At 40.7% G+C, this 25,521-nt stretch overlaps 1 protein-coding gene across 1 annotated transcript in view; it reads right to left on the reverse strand.

Annotated features, from left to right (window-relative positions):
• Srpx (sushi repeat containing protein X-linked) overlaps window positions 1-25,521 on the reverse strand; it is a 77,904-nt gene that overhangs the window by 22,772 nt on the left and 29,611 nt on the right. The window contains exon 2 of the mRNA XM_005352842.2: window positions 1,274-1,333. Coding sequence (XP_005352899.1) covers window positions 1,274-1,333 — 60 coding nt within the window. The remainder of the gene's footprint in view (window positions 1-1,273; window positions 1,334-25,521) is intronic.

The raw sequence follows: 25,521 nt of genomic DNA on the forward strand, positions 1-25,521 counted from the left end.
TGCTCCCCTTTTCTATTAACAGGGAATAATAATGACACATCACCGTGTACCTTCTCCTTCCCTCAACTAGTGGAAATAGATTATGCTATCCCAAGTAAAACCATCAAGGCTGTGTTCCATCCACAGCACTCAAGTCAGCAAATAAAGACAAATCAACAAATAAGATGTTACATCCTAGGAACCCAATGCATTCTATTTAATCTTTCTCTCTTCTTTTAAATTTGATTTAATTCAAATCATGCTTGTTTGGATTACCTAATGCCCAAGACAGTGAGGATAGCCATTATTTGACAAGTGAGCTTTGGTGTGCAGAAATCAAAGCAAATACGGAAATACAGCTGGGCATAGGCACCAGTCCTTGTTTAGCAAACTTTCCCATTTCTCTGGAAAACTGAAGGACAGTCTTTAGGCAAAGGCTGACCGGAACTATTTCCATTCCCTGATAGCTCAGAAAAGTGTCTGCAGTCTAGGGGAGTACTTTGGTTTTATTGCCAGGGTATGGATGAATTTTTGGACCAAATGTCAAAATGGAACTTTACCAGCCTATTTTCTTCAGAGTTTTCCTCTACAGTAAGAAGGAGCAGTTTCACATAAAAAGCATTTAAGTGTACCTTCGTTTCCACCCTGAGCTCCCTGCCTTCAAGGAAGCAGCAGGAAGAGTATTTGTGGATATACTTACCTGAGCCAGTATAGAAGCATCTGGGTTAGGCTTTATATACCTGCTGGGAGTGGATACTGGAGGAAATGTGGAGAGCTGGATTTCTTACTATTAAGTTCAAATTCATTTGAGCAACAACACACTTTACTTATCATTTTAGGAGCCATGCTGGGCTCAGAAAGAGGGTGAATGACCTGATGAAAATCAAGTTTCACATTCTCCATTTGCTCTGGACATTAGCAGCACGGGGTGCAGAGTTCACCTTGAGGGGTTTGCTCTGGACAGTCCTAGCTGTAATGTACCAATCAGCCTTGATTTTCACTTTCACCAGCCTTTGCAGAAGTAAGGAGAGCAAAGAAATGTAGGAGAATAAAATGACCACGGGCTGCTGAAAGACAGCACTTCTGGGATGTCTTTTTCTTCCCTTTGTTTTTCTGTCGGAAGGATGAGCGCCTATGCACATTTATTTTTTTTTAAACATTTATCTTCCAGGACAGAGCATTAGAACTCCAGTGTGTTGTCTGGTCGCTTTATTACACTCTGCTCTGCACAGCCTTAAAGATAAATTCTCCTGGCATCAGCAGGTCCTTGTCAGCACATAAGCAAAGCATTCACCTTTATAGAGAGAGTGTGAGTACCAGACTCCATCGTCTTCTAGTGGTGAGTCTCCAGATCCTACAATAAAAAAAGAACAGAAACTGCAGCAAGAAAAGCCATAAGTAGGGGCGCATTATTTCAAAGCGTTGCTTTGGAATAATCCATGCAAGGGGTGCTATTAGAACGCAAACCAGAGCAGAAGCTTCGGGTGGCCATTCATGAAGGGACAGGAACCTCTCAGAGTGAACCTGGCTAGGCTATGCTGGCTAAAGCCAATCCAAATGAGCCTCAGGATGCTTTTGGAATCACACATGGGGCCACCTGAAATTATGGAATCAGGAAAGAGAGTCAACTTCACTCTGAGACGATGCCAATGTATATGAAGCTCATGCCAGAGCAGACGCCGTAAAATGTGTGTGACTCAGACTCAGCCCACAGGTCCTCCAGTAGACAAAGACAACCCAGTAGAAGCTAGTGTTTGTAGTACTTGAAATGGGTCCATCTGTTGAAATGAATGTGGGCAGAAGTCAAGAAGGGGAGCAAATGTCTTATCTTAATGACAAAAGAAATAGCTGCCTTGGGACATCTGTAGGAAACAAAGGCTGAAACTGAAGACCTGGGTTTTTATTCAGAGTTTCTCACCTAACTGAAGATAAAGTAAATTTCTTAAGGCTTCTTATTACCATCAAAGCCCATAGGCTCAGAGAAAGGAAAAAGACGGAAGTACTTGTAATGAAGTCATTTGGCAGTTAAAGGCAAGTCGTTTTGAGCATATTAGATAGTGAGTTCCTGTAAGTAGTGGATCCTTATCACTTATTCTTATCACTTGAAGCAGTAAGCAAATCTCAGACTTCAAACAAAAATCCTATATTTAAGTACCTCAGTCTGATTACCAGCCCTTAATCCGGCACCGTTTTCACCACACATTTACTCCCAGGTACCTTCCACTGAACTAGAAAAAGAATGTCTCTCCTAAGAGATTACTTAAACTTCTGTGAAGGGGGAGCTCATAATTAAATGCCCCTGTTTCACTGGTATTTTTACGAAAGACGGATAATGTGGAAATAAGAAGCGAGGAGAGGAGAGCAGCTGAAATGTGACCATTTGGAAAGAATTTCCCAGCCAGAGAAGGCCATCACTTTGTCCTGCTCAACTGCAGGCTTCCTCACTTGACCCGAGGCTACGCGGGCTGTGCAAAGTTACAGACTTTTCTTGGTTCCATGTCAAATAATGAATGAGTGAACCTGAAACTTAAGAATGCACCTGAGAAACATAAAGTTAAAAAAAAGCCTGGTGTTAGCCCCCTTTATCCAGTCATTTCAATGCTGCAAGTCTATCCCAGGGAAATAACAAAATTCCATGTGAATCTTTAATCACTCAAATTTTAAAAGAAACAACACCGTGAGCAGTGAACACATACACACCACACACACACACATACACACACACAAACACGTGCACATACCGCACATTATCCTCTCGGCACCCTAGTTTTATAGTTCAGAGGATTCAGCATGAATTGGCACCCACCCATTCCATAAACTTTTCGTCCGCACTGGCTTTAGTTTGTCTCCTGTTCTGAACAGTGTCTGGACGGTTTCTCATCAGTCTGCCATGTGGACATCAGTATTTCTTGGGGCTCCAGATTACGTCCTTTTCTCCACACGTTTCCCCCACACCAATCCTATTCTTGTAGTTAACTTTAACTGTCCCCATGTGCTTATGAAAATTCCATTATTTCTAGTCTTAAACTTTCAAAGGCTCAAACTTTAATGGTTGTTGTGGCTACAAAACACAATGAGAAAATAGCTCCCAAACTACAAATTCCAAGGTCCTTAGATTGGCCATACTTCCCCTTAGGAAAAATCCCTTTGACTACACATACCTAAATTTCTGGGCCAGGTTTGAAGTTTTTTGCACAAATTGTGGGAATATATGGATGTCTAGCATGTAACTAACAATTACCCTGGACAAACATAGAAGTATATGTCTCAGGATCAAATATGGCCTGCACGGTTGATCTTTCCTACAATAAAACATACCAACAGGCAAGCCAATATTTTCAGTTCTTACTATTCTGTGGGTCCTGATAGGGAAAGCCTCAGCTCCCCCAAGAACTCCATATTTCCGGAGCACTTTAACACCACTGCCCAAAGCACTTAATACTGTTTGGGGCAAGGTTTACATTTCTTGGTGCCTAGGTCTAATATCTCAGCTGGACTGGACTAGCAAATCCTTTGTGGAAGGCACTTTCATCATGTATACCATAATAATACAACCAGATGTTCAAGGCCTAGAGAACCAGAAACCACAAAGAGGTATTTCACAGTGGCCTGTTTTCAACCACAAATCCTTTTAAGTTATCATGGTGTAAATATCCATGACTAGATGAGCCGCAAAAAAACTTTGTTTAAGGGCTGTCCTGTTTACAAGCCCTTCTGTTTCACTGCTTCTCAGTGTTTGGAGGCAGGAAGTTTACAAAACACAATCCTAGATTCCCCTACTCCTAGACTGGGAGGGAAAGCCTGTATTTTAGAGATTTGGAAGATGAAAAGTGTAACGAATTAGGTCAGTATAATAAGTAACCAGGCTAGCTCAAGAGTAACAGGAATACTTTAATGGTTAAAGAGGGGAAAATCTTACACTACAAGAATGGGAGTTCTGAAATCCGATAGGTCCAGCGGCCACCGCAAAGAGAGAGCACTCATCTGCATCTCCCAGTTTTTCTACCTGAGCTCCAGGCGGCCACACCCTAACCAGATGTGATTGGTTGAGCTTCCCCATCAGAAAAGAGAGGCAGCACCCTATGTATTTGCTATTATTTGAGAATCCCATACAAACATTTAATGTGTTTTGATAAGATCCACCCATTCCCTCCCTTCCAATCCATCCTATATTTTCACTACCATTTTTCTCTTCCAACTTCATGTGATCTTTCCTCCTCCTCCTTCTTTCCCTCTTTCTTCCCTCCATTCCCCGTTGACTCCATTTAGTGATGCACTAATGTGAATGGGTGAAGGCTCATCTACTGGAAGATGGGCAGGCTCTCAGGGGTTGTATCCCTGAGGGAAAAAAAAAACCCAGAATCTTCCTCTCACAGAAGTTGTGGAATAGAATTTATTTAACCATGTAAAGATGTTTTGTACTCATTTGTGTTGCAGAATAATTGTTTAATTATAATAAAGATGTGTTGCTTCTGTTTCTGCTGCATTTGTTTACCTATGTAAAGATGTGTAGCAGTTTCACTTTGCCTGCCTAAGGCACCTGATTTGTCTAATAAAAAGCTGAATAGCCAATGGCTAGGCAGTAGAGGAATAGGTGGGGCTGGCAGGCAGAAAGAAAAGAGAAGACAGACAGACACCCCAGCCATCCAGACACTGAGGAAGCTGGAAAGCAAGGTGGACAGTATGTAGATGAGGTAAGCAAGCCTGGGGCAGCACATTGATCAATAGACATAAGTTAAGTTTTTTGTTTTTTTTTTAAAAAAGCTAGCTAGAAGCAAGCCTAAGCTAAGGCTGAGAATTTGTAATTAATAATAAGTCTCTGTGCCATGATTTGGGGGCTGGCAGAAAGTGTGTTAAAGGAAGTCATCCATTGTTTTATTTATTTATTTATTTAAAATTTCCACCTCCTCCCATCCTCCATTTCCCTCCCACTTCCTCCTTCCCCCTCCCTCTTATTCTCCAGTCCTAATAGAAGTCAGGGTGCCCTGCCCTGTGGGAAGTCCAAGGCTCCCCCTCCATCCAGGTCTAGGAAGGTGTGCAACCAAACAGACTAGGATCCCAAAAAGCCAGTACATGCATCAATTGTAATAGCACTTCAGCTGGAGAAGAGTCCTCCCTCATCAGTGCTGGCTTGATCTTGTGCATGCAGCAGCATCTGCAGTGAGTTCATATGTGGAACAGTCTTGCCATGTCTCACAAATGCTTCTTTATTGTAGACATCAAGTAACCTGTGGTTTTGTGGAAGCCCTGTCTCCCTGTGCTATGGGCAGTTTTATATCGACTTGAAATAAGCTAGAATCATCACAGAGGAAGGAACCCCAACTGAGAAAATGCCTCCATAAGAGTTGGCAATAGGCAAGCCTATAGGGCATTTTTTAAATTAGTGATCAATGGGAGGGCTCAGTCCATTGTGGATGGTGTCATCCCTGGCCTGGTAGTCCTGGGTTCTATAAGAAAGCAGACTAAGCACGTCATGGGAAATACACCAGTAAGCAGCACCCCTCCATGGCCTCCACATCATTTACCGACTCTGGTTCCTGCCCTGGTTGAATTCCTACCTTCATTGTTTTTAATGATCCAAATGTTATATGGAATTGTGAGTAGAATAAACCTTTTCCTTCCGAGTCATTTTTTGTCTTGGTGTTTCATCACAGCAATAGTAACCCTAACTAAAACACTCTGTTATATAAGGGTAGCTCTATTTAAACTCTCTATATAGGTTCACACTATGGATAGATTTTACAGTAGTGGGTTTCATATGACTTTCCAAAAAGTTCTCAGATTAGTTATCCTCTTCTTTTATCCCTTCCTCTGCTCTGCCCTTCTATTCCCCATTCCACTGAGTCCTTCCCCCTTTATACCACTGTATTCTAGCTGTTCCTCTTGAGACTCTCCACCATGGTCCCTTCCTATATTCCTGACTTCTTGAGATACTCCAATTTCAGCATGCATATCTGAAAATGGTTTATCTCACCCAGAATGATTATTTCCAGCGTCAACCATTACCTTAAATGTCATAATTTCATTTTTCTTTATAGTTGAATAGTACTCCATGGGTAAATGTGCCATATTTTCATTTTTATTCAATAATTGATGGGCATTGGGTTATTTTATTTTCCTAGCCATTGTAAATAGAGCAACAATGAATATATATGGTCAGGTATCTCTATATTAAGATATAAAGTCCTCTGAGAGTATGGTAGGGATTGCACGGCTGATATATTTCTAGCTCTTTGAGAAAACTCCACACTGATTCCCATAATGGTTGTATCCGTTTGCACTTCCACCAACAGTGAATCAATGTTCTCCTCTCCCTACAACCATGCCAATCTTTGTTGCTGTTGCTTCTATCTTAGACATTTGGACTGGAGAAAGATGGAATTTCAATGCATTTTAAGTTTGTGTCACCCTGATATATAAGGATGGTGAACATTTAAAAAAAAATAGTTCTTGGCCATATTCCCTTAGGAACTCTTTGAGTTCTTGGTCCCATATTTTATTGGGTCCCTTGTTTTCTTGATATATAGCTGTTTAAGTTCTTTATATAATCTAGACTCTAACACTCTATTGGATGTAAAGCTTTTTTTCTCCCATTCTGTAGCCTGTCTCTTTGCTCAAATAGTGTCTTTGCTCAAATGGTGCCTTTGCTGTCCAGAAGGTTTTAAGTTCCATGAAACCGCATTAGTTGCTCTTCAGGAAGGTACTATTCTTTTCCTCCGTGTATATGCAGGAAATTGGCAGCAGTGAGATGCCATATCCACTGTCCTCTCACCAGCATTGTGGGACAGACAGAATGTGACACTGCCAGTGGTGGCCATCAAAGAAACAAGTTTCCTAATCTTAGCGTGACAAGATCATGGTGACCTTTGACCATTGATACAAATTTTCTGACTGTTAGAGTTCATCTGATTTCTTTGCTCTTTCCATTTACTTTCCTTTTGCCCAAAATACCTAGTGAGGATTTTGTTCCCTATATCAAACATTGGCAAATATTTAAGCACACCAACTCAGTGATGAGCGTGTGTGTTTCTGCTGCAACAGTTAGGTTTTGAAATGTCCCTCAAGGCCTGTGTATCTGAAAACCTGGTCCTCAGGATGGCAAGATTGGGAAGCTATGAAACTGTTAAGATATGGAGCCCAATCAGAGGGTCTTTAGGTCATTGGTAGTGAGCCCTTGAAGAAGATTACAGGACTGTGGGACTCCAGCCCTGCCCCTGCCCCAATTCCTGGATATCACGAAGTGAGCAGCCTTCTCTGCGTCACGTGCTTTCCAATAATATTCTGCCCTGCCACAGGTAACCACACAATGGAGACAGCTGACCATGGACTGAAACTGTGAGCCGAGAGAATCCTTTTATGCTTTAAGTTGGTCTTTTCTCAAGTATTTTACCACAGTGAGAGAGAACCGAGCAGCTTTCTCCGAGTAACTGCTACCACCTACAAATCTTTTGACAATGTGAGAGGGGACTTTTATGTGGGTAGGCTGAGTCAGGATTTTGTTTTCTTTTACTTTTTAATTCTTCTCTCTTAGGTTATATCCCGACTGCAGTCTCCCTCCCTCCACTCCTCTCAGTCTCCCCTACAACTCTCCTTTCCTCCTGTTTCCCATTTTTTTAAATAAAAAAAAGAAGAAGAAAAAGGCATTTTGGGGGTATCTTCCGGTTGGGCCAAGCTGGTGGCTGGGTTTGTTGAAGGACATCAGCCGCAGAATTTGTGATTTGGGCGAAGGTTGAAATCATGGCTGGTCATGAAAGTGATGCCCAATTCCAGTTCACTGGTATTAAAAAGTATTTCAATTCTTATACTCTCACAGGTAGAATGAATTGTGTACTGGCCACATATGGAGGCATTATTTCGTTGGCCCTATACTTCAAGTTAAGGCCTAAAAAAAACTCCAGCTGTGAAAGCATCATAACCGGGTCTTTCAATGCCTGACCTCATCTGTAAGTTCCATGCCTGAAGAAGTTGATGTATGTAATACTCAATTTGTACAATAAATTATGGACCTGGGGGAAAAAAGGCTCATCTCCCAGCCTTTTTTTGGTATCAGCTAAACTCAGCATAACAAATACAGTAAGACTAGACATACACCTTCATATCAAGGCTGTAATAGGCAATCCAGTAGAAGAAAATAGGTTCCACAAGCAGGCAAAAGAACCAGAGACACCCCTACCCCTACTCCCAGTTTTAGGAGTCCAACAAAATCTCCAAGCTAAAGAACCATAACATATATGCAGAGGGTCTAGTGTAGCCCCACAGGCTCCATGGCTGCTGCTTCAGTCTCTGTGAGCCCCTATGAGCCCTGCTTAGTTAATACTGTGGACTGCATTCTCCTGGTGTCCTCCACCTCTCTGGCTCCTACCATCCTTCCTACCCTTCTTCTGTGGGGTTCCCCAAGTTCCACCTAATGATTGGGTGTGGGTCTTTGCATCTACTCCCACCAGTTTCTTAAAGCCTTTCTGATGACTCTTGGGCTAGACCGCAATCTATGAGTATTGCAGAATACAAGTTCTGTGACACCTTTACCTCAGTACATCTTGCAGGCAGGACAGATTGTAGGTGGAAGGTTTTGTGATTGGGTTGATGTTCCAGTCTCACTGCTGGGAGCCTTGCCTGGTTATAAAGGTGGCCAGTTTGGGCTCCACATTCGCTATTAGTAGTTGTCTTTCCTAGGGTGACCCTCATAGATTCCATGGAGTTTCTATTGCACTAGGTTTCTATATCACCGCCCACTCCCGCAATTCCAGTAGTGTCTCCTGGTTCTCTCTCCCCCCATCTGCCATCCCCTCCTTACCTAATTTCTCCTGTTCCCATCCTCACCTGCCCCCAGTCCACCCACAAAAGCTTGAGTGAGGACTTTAAAAGCAGTTGAACTTTTCTTCTACTTCCTAACTAGTTTATCCTTTCACGTAACAGCCAGATGTTTTCCGACAACTGAATTCTTCTGGGAAGAGAGATAGCAAACACTGTGAGCTTATGACAGGTACTGCTTAGACTACCTGTGCAAGCTTTTACAGCTAATGCATGGTAAATTGGAGACTCAAATCTAGTTTGTCTGACCTTCAAGCCCACCAGGGTTGGGGAAAATAACCACACACAGGGTGGTGAGCTTTGGGATTACTGACAGGCAAGTGGTCTCTTAATTAGTACTAAAGCAAGTACAAAAGGAACAAGATGAGAAGAGCAAGATGGAGGATCTGGGTATGGCAGAATCTCCTGATCCAATGTTCAGTAGCCACGATCTCATTCCTTCTTTTTCCTTTTCTTTTTTGTGCAGTTCTGAGGACCAAATGCAAGACCTCTTGCTTACTAGTTGAATGCTTGATTGATTGACTCCTTCGTTCATTTATTTATTTTAATCCTGGAGATTGAACCTAGGACTTTTGTATGCCAGAGAAGCATTCTACCAGTGAGCTATATCTTCAATTTTTTTTTTTAATTTGAGACAGGGTCTTGCTAAATTGCCTAAGTTAACCTTAAATTTGTTCTGTAGCCTGCACAGACCTTGAACTTACAATCCTCTTGCTTCTGGTGCTTATCAAGCTGCTGGAGTTACAGGCATGCAGCACCAGACCTGGCTAGTCATTTCTTCTTAACAAAAGATCAGAGGCTGTGTTAGCGCTAAGCTGCCTTTCCTTGGGGAAGAAATCATAACTCCATGTAAAAATAGATTGCCCTTTCCAATAATTGCTCAGGAATCATCATGGAAAGTAGCATTAGGCAAATGAAAATAATTATGTTTGTAGAGAATCATACTGTGAGGAAGTTCGTTCCCCATGAGAAACGACACACTTTCAGAAGGACAACGAAAACAGTTCTGTTAGTGGAGGATGATACTGCAAAGATATTTTCCAAGAGAACACACATGTGGAAAAGGACAAGACTCTCATCCCTTTTTTTCTTCCTTCCTGTTTTGGAAGGCATTGTATATGGGTAATAGTTGAGGCTGCAGCAGCCTTTTTGTTAGCAAGAAGTGCAGTCTTTTTATCTGACAATGGTAGCAGGGGTGAGTAAAAAAAAATCCTGAGGTCTGTGATGATCTCATTTGGCTACTAAATAATCTTTAGATATCAGTGACCTCTGTGCTTATTTTGTCAACAATAAATGTCCTTTCAATCTAAGCCACTATGCATAGCACTGTTGGTTTCTTGCAGCTGAATACATCCAAGCTGATACAAACATGAATTGGACTTAATAGCTACTGTTAATTTTTCTTAAAGTTCAAAGAAAATAATTAGTTGTTGCTAGTTGTTAAATTTATTAAATTATTTAAATGTATAAAATTATTAAAATTAGTTGTTGCTCCAAAAACATTTCTAGTTTCTATTCAACCTGAATATGTAGATCAACTTCTATAAAACACCTGGTGAGCAGTCTACAAAATAGAGATAGGAAAAAAACTTCAGTGTGTTCAGAAAGTTGGGCTTACTGAAGCAAAGAATCATACACATTATCTAAAGATTTTCCACGAGATAAGAAAGGAAGAAAACAGCCAGGCAGTGGTAGCATGGGCCTTTAATCGCAGCACTCCGAAGGCAAATACGGGCGATCTTTGTAAGTTCAAAGCTAGCCTGGTCTACAGGACAGCTAGGACTGTTACACAGAGAAATTCTGTCTCAAAAAAAGCAAAAGAAAAAATAAATGAAGACAGGGAGACAGGAAGGAAGGAAGACAGGAAGGAGGGAAGGAAGGAAGACAGGAAGGAAGGAGGGAAGGAAGGAAGGAAGGAAGGAAGGAAGGAAGGAAGGAAGGAAGGAAAAAAGGAAGGAAAAAAGGAAGGAAAAAAGGAAGGAAAAAAGGAAGGAAAAAAGGAAGGAAGGAAGGAAGCCATTTTAGGGTTGGCAAGAGACTTGGCTCTAGAGGGGTTCTCAGGTGTCCAAGGGGATTTCCCCAGCTAGGTCCGTGGGCAGCAGAGGAGAGGGTGCCTGAACTGGCCTTCTCCCATAGCCACACTGATGAATATCTTGCATATCATCATAGAACCTTCATCTGGCGATGGATGGAGATAGAGACAGAGACCCACATTGGAGGACTGGACTGAGCTCCCAAGGCCCAGATGAAGAGCAGAAGGAGGGAGAACATGAGCAAGGAAGTCAGGACCACGAGGGGTGCATCCACCCATGGAGACGGTGGGACTGATCTAATGGGAGCTCACCAAGGCCAACTGGACTGGGACTGAACGAGCAGGTGATCAAACCGTACTCTCTGAATGTGGCTGACAATGAGGGCGGAATGAGAATCCAGTGATAATGACACAGGATTTTGATTCTACTGCATGTACTGGCTTTTTGGGAGCCTAGTCTGTTTGGATGCACACCTTCCTAGACCTAGATGGAGGGGGGAGGGCCTTGGACTTCCCACAGGGCAGGGCACCCTGACTTCCCTTAGGACTGGAGAGCGAGCTGGAGGGGGAGTGAGGGGAGTGGGAGGGAAATGGGAGGATGGGAAGAGGTGGAAATTTTTAATAAATAAATAAATAAATAAATAAATAAATAAATAAATAAATAAATGAAGTAAAACAGACAGGGGACAGAGAAAAGGGGGCTTTTCCTCCTAAGGTCTTTATATAAAAGGTGATTCTTATAGAAGTCTCTTAATTGAGGTTTAATGTGACACCCATTTTAGTCTGCATATGGTTCAGATTCCCACTCTTTGGAAAGCAGGCTCCAGGACTTCTTCCACACAAAGGCAAGTTGGCTCAGAAATCAGGAATTCAAAGCCATGGATGATTTTGTCCCTCAGCTATACCTAAAGCCAATTGCGTTTATAGTTCTACCCTCCTTGCAGTTCTGTTTAAAGTATCTGCTCACAACTTCCCCATAGTTCAAAGAGAGGTCTTCCTGGGCTTGTTCCCTATCACTTGGAATGCCTACATAAATAAAAACCATCGAGGCCTCAAAGTAATGCATTGTTTGCATTGAAACGCCATGGGACATCTAGAATTTGGAAGAAGACTACAGTGTTCCTTTCCTCCCTCCATAAAGTTTCTTACTATTAAGTGGGGAGTCAGGAAAGGTTGAGACTGATGGAAAACCTAGCCAGTTTGCTAAAAGAATCCAATCATTCAACATGCTACATAATCTGAATTGGCAGATGAATTGGTTCTATGTTATGTCACCAGTCAAAAGGACTGGATTTATTTCTTTGCTGATTTTGTGTTTGTTCTGCATTCTTAATATTTTATGCTCAGAATTATACTAAAATCACTGAGAAAATAGATAGAATTCACTGTGTGCTAGGTATACTTCACTTGATCACCATCACCTACTCCAGAACCAATCTGAACACATTTTTAGTATATTAACTCACTTTCCTGGGAGAAAAGATGATGACATTAAGTAGAGTTAATAAGGCGCTGTGACATAAAAAAAAATTAAGAGTCATGTTTTATAGCATTCTTTACTATGACACATGCTAACACGTTTTCTGAAGAAGTATGTAATACACCCTTAGCACTAAAATCTTTTTAGTGTGTGGGATAAACAAGCAAGAAGAAGCACGGTATTGTGACCTCTCTAATTCAAGCATCTGGGAAGCTGAGACAGGACAACTGCCATAAGTTCAAGGCCAGCCTGGACACACAGTAAGATCATGTGTCAAGAATCTAACAAATAAGGAAAGAAGCAAAATAAATATTTATTTACATTAGATCAGGTTGATTTTGTCTTCACTAGTGATGTCCAGTGACACATTCTATAGTGATGGCAATGGCCTGTATCTGCAGTAACTAATGGGGTAAGCAGTAGCCACATGTGGATACTGGGCACTTTAAATGTAATCATTATGACAGAGGAAGTGAGTATTTTACTGCAGTTTGTCAGCCATGCGTAACTGAGGTTCAACAATACCATATGGAAAATTCAAAGAATGTTACCCCAAGACTTTCCACTGCATACCATCCTAAATAGCATGATGAAATCATATGGTCTGACCTAAAACCTGAATTATCTTCATCCAGAGTATGCACATTGTTTATAATGTTCACCCGTTCATCAATCTGGAACTACTGATTTTGAGATCAAAATCACGTGGCCTTATTTTACTTAATGATGGCTTCAAAGCACAGGAGCGGGCAACATGAATATACTAGAGAGACGCTGTAAGGTTTTACCTTTAGGTTAAAAAGTTAAAGTTTCCAAGGTTGGAAAGAAAAAGCATGTATGCTGAGGTCGTGGTGGTCTATAACAGGAACAAATCTTTAATCCATGAAGTCATGAAGGCTGTACTACCTCCAAATGCAGAAGCTACGACAAGAGCTTACGTGCTTAGTCATTCAGCTCACTTATAACTTATTATAGTACAGCTACGACTATTCTATTCTAAAATTGATGATCTCTTTGCATAATTTATAAATTGGAAACTTATCACAGGCATGGATGTACATGTAAGAATAGTAAATAAAAAGTTTGGCACAATTCAAAGATTCAGGCAACCCCCGGGACCATGCTCTCTGCTGATCAGGGGAAAACATATTTGATTAGCTTCTGAACAAAGATCAAATACAGGGCATTGCCAAGGAAACATTATCTAAGGATGAAACCAAGGACGGGGCTGTAGAATTCAGTGTTAAACTAATAAGGTAACACAGTGTACCTTTTGCCATACAAAAGTACCATCAAAGGGATTAAAGGTAGACCTCAGAACCCTCTAAAAACAATATTTTGTGACGTTCTCGTCTGAATCTCTCCTTCCAAGAAACCAAGAGAGCATCTGTCTAAACCTCAACTACTCCAAAATTATTTCATTGTGTAATATGTTCTTAAAATATACATTAAAATCAAAGAAGTCATTTTATCCTTGTTTTTTTAACCAGTCTCTAGTTTGATGATTCATAATCACATTTTCTACTTAATTCAGTGAGTATATATTAAAGGACTCTATTACCTTGTACTTGCAAACGAGCTTCTGGAGAAAATAGCAAAATAAGATGATCATACATTACTAGCATAAAATTTAAAGTATTATATATAGTACAAGAATATCAGCACTATCAAACTTTTCTGTACGTTTCAAAAATGTCTTAACCATCTTATATGATTTATAGTTAAGAAAATTATACTTATGTATTTATTCAATTTAATAATCAGTAGGAAAAGCCACTCAGTCTTCTCTAGTGAAATAAATTGTTGTCAAAGTTTGGTCTATAGATTCAGTGGTAAAATTGGTGGTAAGGGAAAAAAGTCTTTCTGGCTCAAGGTATTAGAATATTTTATCCTCTGAGACTATGGTTTGCTATAGGTTTTCATAACTTAAAATTCCTTAAGAAATGGGAGCCCACAGAAAACTTTTATCGTGGAACAATATTGTCACTTAGTCTCTTGAATTCTTCTGGTTGTTAATGCATGTGAGCAGACAAACATGTGTGGCGACCTCAAACAAGGGTCAATCTACAAGACGCATGGACAGAGGGCAGAAGATTCCATCAGTTGTTATTCTCTTTGTTTGCTGCGTCTTTGTGTCACTTGGGTATCTGGGTAACTGTAGCCACATACAAAGAAGTTGGCAATGTTCCTTTTGTTTCTATTTGTATGAAACAATCTGAGAAGTATTGATACTAGCTCTTCTTTGAAATTCTGGTAGAATTCTATGCTAAAACCACCTGGTTTGGGGATTTTTTTTCCTGATTTTTAGGAACCTGTTCCTCATGTTGGATTTCCTTGCTCAGCCTTGATGAAGGGGGAGGAGCTCAGTCCTGCCTCAACTTGGTGTGCCATGCTTTGCTCAAGCCCATGGGAGGCCTGCTCCTTTCTGAGTGGAGATGGAAGAGGGGTGGGTGAGCGGGTAGATGGGAGTGGGAGAGGGAACAAGAGGAGAGGAGGGAGGGGAAACTGTGATTAGTGTGTAAAATAAACATGCTAATGAAATTAGAAAAACAGCAGGAGATTCAAATGCATGGAGGACTATTGGGAAATCCCAGCACCTACAAGGCAGACCACCAGACCAGCTCTGTTAAGTTTTTGGCAATGTTTTCCCACAGGAGAGAAACCAGACCAATATGCAAATGAAGGTATCAGAGGAGCAGTGCTTGGAAGAAACAAGCTTTTCAGGCTGTTTGATTTGCTATCAAGAAACAGGCCCAGACAAGTATTCACAGAAGCAGAAACTGCAAAGGGTATCTTCCTTGGATGACTTGTTTCTCAGAATCCATGGCACACTAACAAATAAAACCCTAAAGGTGAGGAAACAGAGGGATGCCTCTGGGGGAGGATCCTTGTTACACATAGAACAAAGGCAGTCAGAGACCCTTTGACTAATCACAAGGACTAGATGAAGAAAATGTTTGCTGACAATGTTTCCATTGAGGGGAGAAGATTCACGGAAAGGTCCAGTGGAACAAGTCCTTATACCCCTTTTATCTTCTGCTACCACCCCAGGCGCCTCTCCTGCATCAGCATCAACCACAGACTGCTTATGACTGAAGAGCAGTAGAATTTGAAGTGTCAGAGCACATAACACAAAACAAGGACAGTTGCTGATGTGTGCATGTGGGGTTGATTTATGTAGCTCTCTGCACAGCACAGTTCTGTCTTAGGCCTTTAGTTACATTATCTTCTCCAGCTTTACTATTCAAAGTGGATATATTGTGAAATAGTCACCACAGCCCAGTTTTAGTTAACATGTCCACCAGTCCATGTGGTTCTCATTCAGCATTATGACGAAGACCACTCAATTTTACCCTCGAAACTTTTCTCATGTGAACTGGTAATAATGTATTCACCCTGCCAAAAAGTCACAATAGCAGTTTACTCCTTCCCGTGGGTCTTAGCGACATGAACTACCAAGATGGTGATTTCAAAGATCTTAAAACTTACAGATTTGTCTAGGTAGTTCTCTGTTTCTTTATTCAGAATGGAAGACTCCAGAGATTTGAGAGGGGCTTTGGGGAACTGGCTGGTGATGGCTTTGCTTCTACCTGATTGATTCAGGACCTAGAAAATATGTTCCATAGGACATAAGACTGATACGATGCTTTCTTATCTATCCTTGATCTTTTTCTCTCTAGCAGGAAGCAGTGTTGAGAGACATGGTATTAAGTTACTGTTTCTAACTAAATGTATGGCCCAGACTGAAGGAGCCTTTCATTTATGAGTTTCAATTCCCTCCTTTAAAAACTGGAATGCAAAGGGTGCGGGGTGGATTTCAAATTGTTTTCCCTCACTCAGAACATTCTCATTCTCAGCCTTTGCAGTTGGGAAAAATGCCATCAAATGAATCAATTTGAACTCCCCTCCGCCAACAATCAATAAACAACTAGCATGATGTGCAGTTTCCAAAGTCACAACGTTCTTTCACGTAAATGAAAGGCCCTTTCATATACTGCTTCTAAGTTCTCAGTGAAGAAGCCCCGTTCTTTTGGTAGGTGTCATCAATGACTCAGAAGTCTTCCTGGGAGAGGCAGTGACTCTTAGCTACCTTGTTCATAACTGCATTATCAGTTCAGAGAATGATCTCAGCATTAATTAAATGAACTTAGTTTTTCTCAATTTCTATTTTTTCAAATGTTAAGTGGGTTCATCATTAGTCAGTCTTATCATACATCAAGGGAGTGTCTGAACTTGCTTCTTTGTCCTTTTTTATGATCCACATGAAAGCCTGTCCCCTCCCCTTAGTCTCTTTTCTATTTTATTTATTATAGTACATGAATGATTTCCCTGCATGCACACATTTTTATCAACCATTTGCATGCCTGATGCCCACAGAGGTTAGAAGAGGACATCATATCCCTTGGGACTAGAATTATAGGCAGTTGTGAGCCACCATGTGGGTACTGGGAATCTAACCTGGGTCCTCTACAAAAGCAGTAAGTGTTTTTAATAGTGAGTCATTTCTCCACCCTATCTTCTCAAGTGCAAAGGAGAGTTCAAAACCTAGTTACTTGAGTTTGTCTTTTTCCAATGATCATAATTAATTTGTGAAGCAGTGACTCCCTAAATGTTCAAGCATTTTTAAACTTACTATGTAGCCCAGGTTGGCCTCAAATTCTTGATCCCCCTGCCACAGCCTTCCAAGTGCCCCATGCCCTAATCAGTCTTTAAAACTCAGTTCTCCAGGGGTTCCATTCCCTTGAGATTTTCTGTTTACAATCTTGCTTTAGTACTGAGTCTATGTTGTTTGAGTTTTTCCAGAAATCATTTCAGTAGTATATAGGGCCTGTCTCTCAGGTAAGCATCTAACACTTCAGAGAATATGACAGGGGCTTGCATTGTCTTACAATGAAGTGCCCCTCTCTACAAGAACCCTTCAAAAGTGTTCTTCTCAAGACGTTAGTGAACAACACACCACTCATTTGCTCAAGCTGTTTGCTTAGTATCAAAAAAAGAGACATTCGTCTCCCTCATGAAGGGTGTACTTACAGAAACAGATACTGTATTTAAAGTTCAAAAACACTGCCCAAATAAAGCTGTGATGGGTACACAGTTCTTGGCAGTCAATCAGTGCTATAATTTACAAAATTCTGGCACATCATGGCAAAACTGAGAATAACTGGATTGAAGAGATGAAAGGTACTAAGAAAGTAAAGTCAAATCCCTGTACTGTGTGCCCAGAGTGGTAGGCAGCAGCCCTTAATTGCCAGCTGCAGAGTGATATTTTAATGCAGTAGATTAAATGGTGCAGAGAAAGAGAAGAGACTGTGTGGAAAGATGCTTCCTCCAAATTCCTGAAATGAACATTATGAAATGCCTGTAAGTGACAGATTACAGCCTCCCTAGCTAAAGGGCATCTAAGATGTTTTTTCTTCTGGAATATTTTCTGGAATATGACTTGGACTTCACTTGAAGCCTTTCATGAAAGACTTTTAAGAGAGCTCTGCCTGTAGTAAGAGGTAGATGGTTTCTTCTCTGGAAAGTTTCTCTTGCTTGAAAGCATCCATTTTTCAATCAATGTTCTCAAGCTGACAGACATACTGTCTTCTACTATTTGTGACTGTCACTGAGTCTCAAACTCTGGTGGAAATTAAAAAAGAATGTAGAATTGAACTAATGATGATTCTGGTTTTGAGTGATAATCTGTAGACTTTGTTACATCTATCAAGGGAAGCGGGAACATACCATACAATACCCGGACCCTCTGCTTTCTAGGTATGATGGACATCTAATGTATTTTCCCAAGGGAACACAAATGCTAATGTTTTCTAGAATCACTTTCACTTCAATGAAATCTTGAGCAAGGAATTCTAAGTAAGAAATTAAAGCAGGCAGTGAATGGATACCACAATAGGTGGACCTTTTCTCTCTTCTCCTGATGAACATGTACACAAAATTCTCAAATATTACCAAGTAGCACTTTCGTTTTATTATAAATTCTTGATGAAATGGTTGGTTAGTCATCTCCACTGATAAATTTCTAGTTTTTGAATCAGAGGAAGGCAGTTACAGGAGGTAATGTGTCCTTCAAAGCACCAAACTACTAGACTACTTTCACCCAACTCCATGAGATGCAATGAAAAGGAACTATGCTAAAAAGAAATCAATTCCAAAATCAAGACATTAGAAGTCTATTTCAGGTAGTGTAATGAACCACTTGGCCTGTGTTCATAGGAAAAGCTTCTAAAAATTCTGGATAAAAAAAATTAAAAGCTTTTTAAATTTTACATTGAGTTTGGAAAAACGCACACAGGCAGGGGCCAAAACTTCTAAAGTAGCTAAGCTAGCCAGATATTGAGGTTCCCCTTTCACTCTGATGACACTGGCAACACAGAGCTTTGATGTCTGTGTACTGGTGAGCTCTGGATTATGGAAGACAAACTCAAGAGACCATTCAAGTCAGTATATTAGAGAAGTTCTCCCACCTTCTTTGGCCTCCCCCAGATGCCCAAGTTATTTCACATTTATTGGTTGAAAACATGTAGCTATCAAGTGTTGACAAAGGGTGTCAGGCATTGGAAGCGCACACTGGGAGCACAAGATTCAAGTTAATATAATCTCTTCAGTCAACAACTAGCTAAAATCAAAGCTATGCATGCAGTATGGTCTAGGAAACCCACTCCTGGGTATTAATTCTGGAAAAGTCCTGTGCATTTTACCAAGGAACTTGTACTTTGTAAGTTCAGAAGATCAACACCATCACAAATGCACATGAGGGGTAACATAGATGAACGATGACCCATGGCCGTGAGAGTTCCCCAAGGAGTGTGAATGCTCTTTGTCTAAGTCACAGCCTCATGCAACAAGATAAGTAAATTCCAAAAATAGGATTTTAAATGAAAATAAAAATAAATTGTAGAAAAATACAGTCGGTATGATTCCAGTTATACTAAAGTGAAATGCCTGTTTTCAATCACATTTGAAATATAAATATATTCAGTAATAATATAAAGAAAATCAAAAAAGGTAACTGCAGAAATTAGGATATTGGTTACACACAAGGAGGCAGGGGAAAGCAGAGCATCCAGCCAGGACTAGCAAACACTACAAAGTCAAACTTTATGCTCTTTGGGAGACTATGTTCTAATTAGCAAATAAGCATAGCAGTGTTTGTTGTATTTTTTACCTTATTCATATTATATATGTTAATTTATAGCTGGGAACATAGGTCAATGGTAGAATAATCGTCTAGCACACGTGAGACCCTTAGTCCAATCCTCAGTGCCACAAACAAAATAGAGACATATCACATAAATATTCTTCTGTTTTTCTTGATGGCTAATTTAAAAAATTAAGTCATGGCCATTTAAATGTCTTTGATTCAAAGAGCTTGCTTGTTAGCTTTGTTTATCATTTGTTTGCAATTATCAGAATGTGTTTCTCCTGAAGTACTTAAAAAGAACTATTTGGGCTTCCAACCAGAAGCCCTGTTTGCCAATGAACTTAGAGTCTTAGCTCTGGAAATGCTTTTGGGGATCATCTGATGCATGCACCAACATTAAGGACTAAGAGTGTCCTGATGCAAACCCAAAGTTTGGAAATAAAACCAATACAGTCAACTCACAAGCTGTTATCCACAGTTTACTTCTGGGACAATCAAAATTTCTTTCTCAAAATGCCCTCCCCAAACTTTCTTGTTTTAACATATGTGCTAGGAAAAAGAGATCATGTTTCATGTGTTGTTCTGTAAAACTTAGATTTCAGTTGTATAAGTTTATAAGTGTTTGGGGTCAGAAGACGAAACGTATTTCTCAATGTGATTTACAATAAAAAGGTAAAAATTAAGAAGAACTCAATAGTACTGAGACCACAGGTGGTGACTTGACTTGAATTCAAATTTCTATTTCCAGGGAAACTACATCTGTATGCCTGAGAAGTATAAAGAGTCAACAGTGCAATCCCCCCTTTACTTCCTTGCATTCAAAGACCATGGGTGGGTAATCCTCGAAGCTGTTAAAACATGGGGTGTGGGAACTACAGACATAATATTTTCAGTTCAATCCTTGGACTCAACCTGAGAATGTATTATTACCCTGAAAATTGAAAGATATTTTTAGAATGGTGATAATTTCAAAATTGTATGGGTTTAAAAAGAGCATGACTAATATATACATATAAGTAACATTATACAGGCATAGAAGGTTAAATTTATGTGTTTAGGAATATAAACATACATGTATGTATATAACAACAGTTAATGAAAAAAGACATCATGAATTTGAAAGCAAGTAAGGAAGGGTATATTGGAGAGTTTAGAGGGAGGAAAGAGAAGAGAGAAATCATGCAATTATATTATAATCTCAAAAGTAAGAGAAATAAAACTAAAAGAACAAATCAAACCAAAGTTGTTTATTTCTTTGCTCTATTCAACAGAATGCCATGTTTGACATAGTACATGTAACATGTATAAATGTATACTAATCTTTTAAGGAAGTACCAATTGGTGAGTTATATTAGCAGAGAACAATATTTATTTTTACCTTTTTATTGTAAATCACATTGAGAAATACGTTTCATCTTCTGACCCCAAACACTTATAAACTTATGCAACTGAAATCTAAGTTTTACAGAACAACACATGAAGCATGATGCTCTTTCATAGTGAATTCCATTTGGTCTTGAAAAAGAACTGATCAATACTCCCTGAACAAAATTCACACCCTAAGAATGGGTACTATCATCTCTCAGGGTATTTGGTAGATCTGCATAGGTCTAGGAATGAAAGAATAAGAACTAGAAAGAGAAAAAATAATCTGCAGAAGAAAACTGGAGTGGGTACCTTCGTGGGTTTTGTTTCTCCCAAAGTGGACCTTACCTGAAACAAGAAATTTAACATTGGTAGTCCTTTTAGGAAGTGATTCTTGGAAGCAGAGCAATGCAGTAGAGAACATGATAAAAGAAAACGGGAAAGTTTATGAAAGCAATATCGTGGGCAGGGTATTTCTAGAGGTAACCTGGACTTGGCTTCACTGAGGAAATGCATGAGACACAACCCAGGGACATAAGAGCTGAGATGTCTGTCCACTCATTCCTGCCCCTTCTTGGCCCAATCTCCTATTCTTCTGGAACTTCCTGCTGAGCAAAGTTGTCAAAGCACTGAGCAAAGTCTGGAAAGAAAGCCTCAGAGCCTTGTAAACATCTGAGGGGGAAACCATAAGCAATGCAGGAACTGCCCACCTCTGCTGAGAGAAGATGGTGCAGCGTATTGCCAGTGCTAGATAGAGCTGCTTAAAACCGGCAGACGAACAAACCATCAATGCAGTCCGTCCTTTTAAACACACAATAAGGAACGCAATAGAAATATAAGCCTGAAACCTGTGTCTTCCTGTTCATGTTAACCTGTACATACAGCTTAATGCGGGCAGATTTACCTTCATGAACTTTGAAGAGAGCAGTCAGCTAGCTACCCACGTGATGAAGGTAAAGCTGCTTTGGGGGGAAAGGAGAAAGCAAAGCAACAGTGAGCTGTAAGACAGGACAGAGGCTAAACTACAGAAGGCTGACTTCCGGAACAGAATCAACCACGGGAGATTTTGAGCCACACATTAAGAAGACAGAGATACCATGAAAGATGCTGTAAATCAAAAAACCAATAAGCAAAGAAAGTGAAAGGCACCAGGCTTCACACCAAGCCTTTATCTCCTCAGTTACTTGAAAGGCTGAGGTAGAAAGATTGATCAGGAGTTTGGGAATAGCCTGGACAGCATACCAAAAGTTTGACTTCAAAATCTATCACCATGCACAAAACTCAAGTCCAAATGGATTAAAGACCTCAATATCAGTCTGAACACACTGAACCTGATAGAAGAGAAAGTGGGAAGTACTCTACGACACAGGAGACCACTTCCTACGTATAACCCCAGCAGCACAGACATTAAGGGCCTCATTGAATAAATGGGACTTCCTGAGACTGAGAAGCTTCTGTAAAGCAAAGGACACTGTCACTAAGACAAAAAGGCAACCCACTGACTGGGAGAAGATCTTCACCAATCCCGCAACTGACAAATGTCTGATCTCCAAAATATATAAAGAACTCAAGAAACTAGACCATAAAAGGCTAATCAACCCAATTATAAAATGGGGCACTGAGCTGAACAGAGAACTCTTAACAGAAGAAGTTCAAATGGCCAAAAGACACTTAAGGTCATGCTCAACTTCCTTAGCGATCAGGGAAATGTAAATCAAGACAACTTTAAGATACCATCTTACACCTGTCAGAATGGCTAAAATCAGAAACACTAATGATAGCCTTTGCTGGAGAGGTTGTGGAGAAAGGGGTACACTCATCCATTGCTGGTGCGAATGCAAACTTGTGCAACCACTTTGGAAAGCAGTGTGGCGCTTTCTCAGGAAATTCGGGATCAACCTACCCCTGGACCCAGCAATACCACTCTTGGGAATATACCCAAGAGAGGCCTTATCATACAAGAAAAGTAAGTATATGCTCTACTATGTTCATAGCAGCATTGTTTGTAATAGCCAGAACCTGGAAACATCCTAGATGCCCTTCAATGGAAGAATGGATGAAGAAAGTATGGAATATATACATATTAGAATACTACTCAGCAGTAAAAAACAAGGACTTCTTGAATTTTGCATGCATATGGATGGAAATAGAAAACACTATCCTGAGTGAGGTAAGCCAGACCCAAAAAGAGGAACATGGGATGTACTCACTCATATTTGTTTTCTAGCCATAAATAAAGGACATTGAGCCTATAATTCGTGATCCTAGAGAAGCTAAATAAGAAGGAGAACCCAAAGAAAAACATATAGGCAACCTCCTGAATATTAACCTTCATCAGGCGATGAAAGGAGCCAGAGACAGAGACCCACACTGGAGCACCAGACAGAAATCTCAAGGTCCAAATCAGGAGTAGAAGGAGAGAGAGCACGAGCAAGGAACTCAGGACCGCGAGGGGTGCACCCACACACTGAGACAATGGGGATGTTCTATCGGGAACTCACCAAGGCCAGCTGGCCTGGGTCTGAAAAAGCCTGGGATAAAACCAGACTCACTGAACATAGCAGACAGTGAGGACTACTGAGAACTCAAGAACAATGGCAATGGGTTTTTGATCCTACTGCACGTACTGGCTTTGTGGGAGCCTAGGCAGTTTGGATGCTCACCTTACTAGACCAGGATGGAGGTGGGTGGTCCTTGGACTTCCCACAGGGCAGGGAACCCTGATTGTGCTTTGGGCTGACGAGGGAGGTGGACTTGATTGGGGGAGGGGGAGGGAAATGGAAGGCGGTGGCGGGGAAGAGACAGAAATCTTTAATAAATAAAAAAAACTAACAAGTAAGGGGAAGAAAATGTTCAAAACAAAACACTATGGACTAGATTTTATAACAAGTAAAAAAAATAAGTAGTTTATTAAATACTGAGGAAACATTAGATATACACCCTGTAGAAAATCATATTTACGAGAACTATAGCCACTGTGTTCTGACCTCTTCATTTCCATCGTGTTGCGGGAGATTTGTTTGTGTTTTTGCTCCGAGACCAACAATGGAATCGGACCTTTGTTTAAAGGACTGAGTCCACCTTCAGCTGGCCAGAGTAAACCATAGAATTTTCTGACGGACTGAGAGGAAGATGGAGGGACACACAGAGGAAATAAGGAGGGGCCCAAAGAGACGTGAAGGCTTTTCAATCGGAAAGGTGGAAAAGAGAGAGGGGATGGTTCCCCGCTGCTCTGTGGATCTCTCAGGATTATTGCTAACATTTTACTCCCGAGTTTTATTTTTAATAAAACAATAAAAGTAGTCACAATACTATCGCAAAGTGAAGCTGCATGTTACAAGGTTTTGAGAACCTCTTGAGCTGCCATCCAAGCTTAATGTACCAGAAAGCATCCTCTGAGGCTGAAGAATGCTGGTGAGAGAGGAGAGGTTGCTGCACTGGGCACAAGAAAGGGACTCTGACTCCAAGGTTGACTCTGTAAAGCTCTAGCATCAATGTTTCTCACACAGATGCCAGACTGATTTGTTTGTTGCGGAGAATCAAACTTTTGGGAGGACATGGTTAGCAGAAAGCTAAAGAAATAAAATAAGATTCTAAAATATGAGAGAGAGAAAAAATTAAGTAAAGTATAAGACACCAATGACGAATAATTTCTTCAGCCCCAGGAAGGAGAGAAAGATGTGTGGCTTTCAATCTGCTGGTGGTTATAAACAGACTCCTGTTCCTTGTGTCCTGTGGAGACAGGGAGAGAGGAGAGGAGAGGTAATACTTGGAGGATACTAATTTCATTTGTCATGAAATTAAGGTTTAAAAGGGAGAGGGAGAGAGAGAGAGAAAACAAGAGGTTTGGGAGCTGTCATTTAGAAAATTAGCCTCAAGCTCTTCATTGCACATGTTGCTGGGAGCCTTGAGTACAGACATGCAGGGAGGATAGAGAACCAGATGTGCCCTGGCTTGTGGAAGCATGGATACTGAATATTAAACAAGTGAGCACCCTGGGGTGGGGACCAAGATCACCACTTGATTATCACTGTGCCTCTGCTCCGTGGCAGATGCCTCCTCTTAAGTAAGATCCTGTACCACTCATGGCACAAACATCATGTAGGCACCAGGAAGGAAACGTGCTCTGGAGAGCAGAATTGAAAAAGCGCTGTAGGAGGAAAATGAATCCTTATGATTGAAGAGAGAGATGACTTGTTGCACAACATAGGGCATTAGTAAATATTTCAATGACATTCAAGTAAAAATCAGGAGTCAGGGTCATAAACCACTGGTCTCCCAGTCTCCCAGCTTTCCCTAACACATTCGCCAATGAAATGATCCCTTTTACGCATTTTCTTTCTCCTTGCCCCCATATAAGGTCTTTCTATATAGCTTAAATTGGCTTGGAAGTCTCTATATAAGGGCCAGTTCAACCCTACAATCCTCCTGGTCCAGCCTCTGGAGTGCTGGTGTTATAGATGTAACCAACCATGCCCAGCTGCCACACTTGCAACACCTTTGTATGGTGCTGGAGAAGGAATCTAGGACTTTGAGCAGTCCAAGTGTGTGAGTTATTTTTCTCTTTGCTGGGATAGAACTCTTGACAAATGACTTGAGCTTGGCTCACAGTTCCATCAAGATCAATCCATTATGGCAGTAAAGGTGCTTTTGGTGGCAGTGGCTCCACAGTGTTGGGAGTAGGTAACTGCTGCTTCTCCTATTATGGCT

This window comes from Microtus ochrogaster, chromosome 10 (assembly GCF_000317375.1).
Source record: "Microtus ochrogaster isolate Prairie Vole_2 chromosome 10, MicOch1.0, whole genome shotgun sequence".
NCBI classification, from domain to species: Eukaryota; Metazoa; Chordata; class Mammalia; order Rodentia; family Cricetidae; genus Microtus; species Microtus ochrogaster.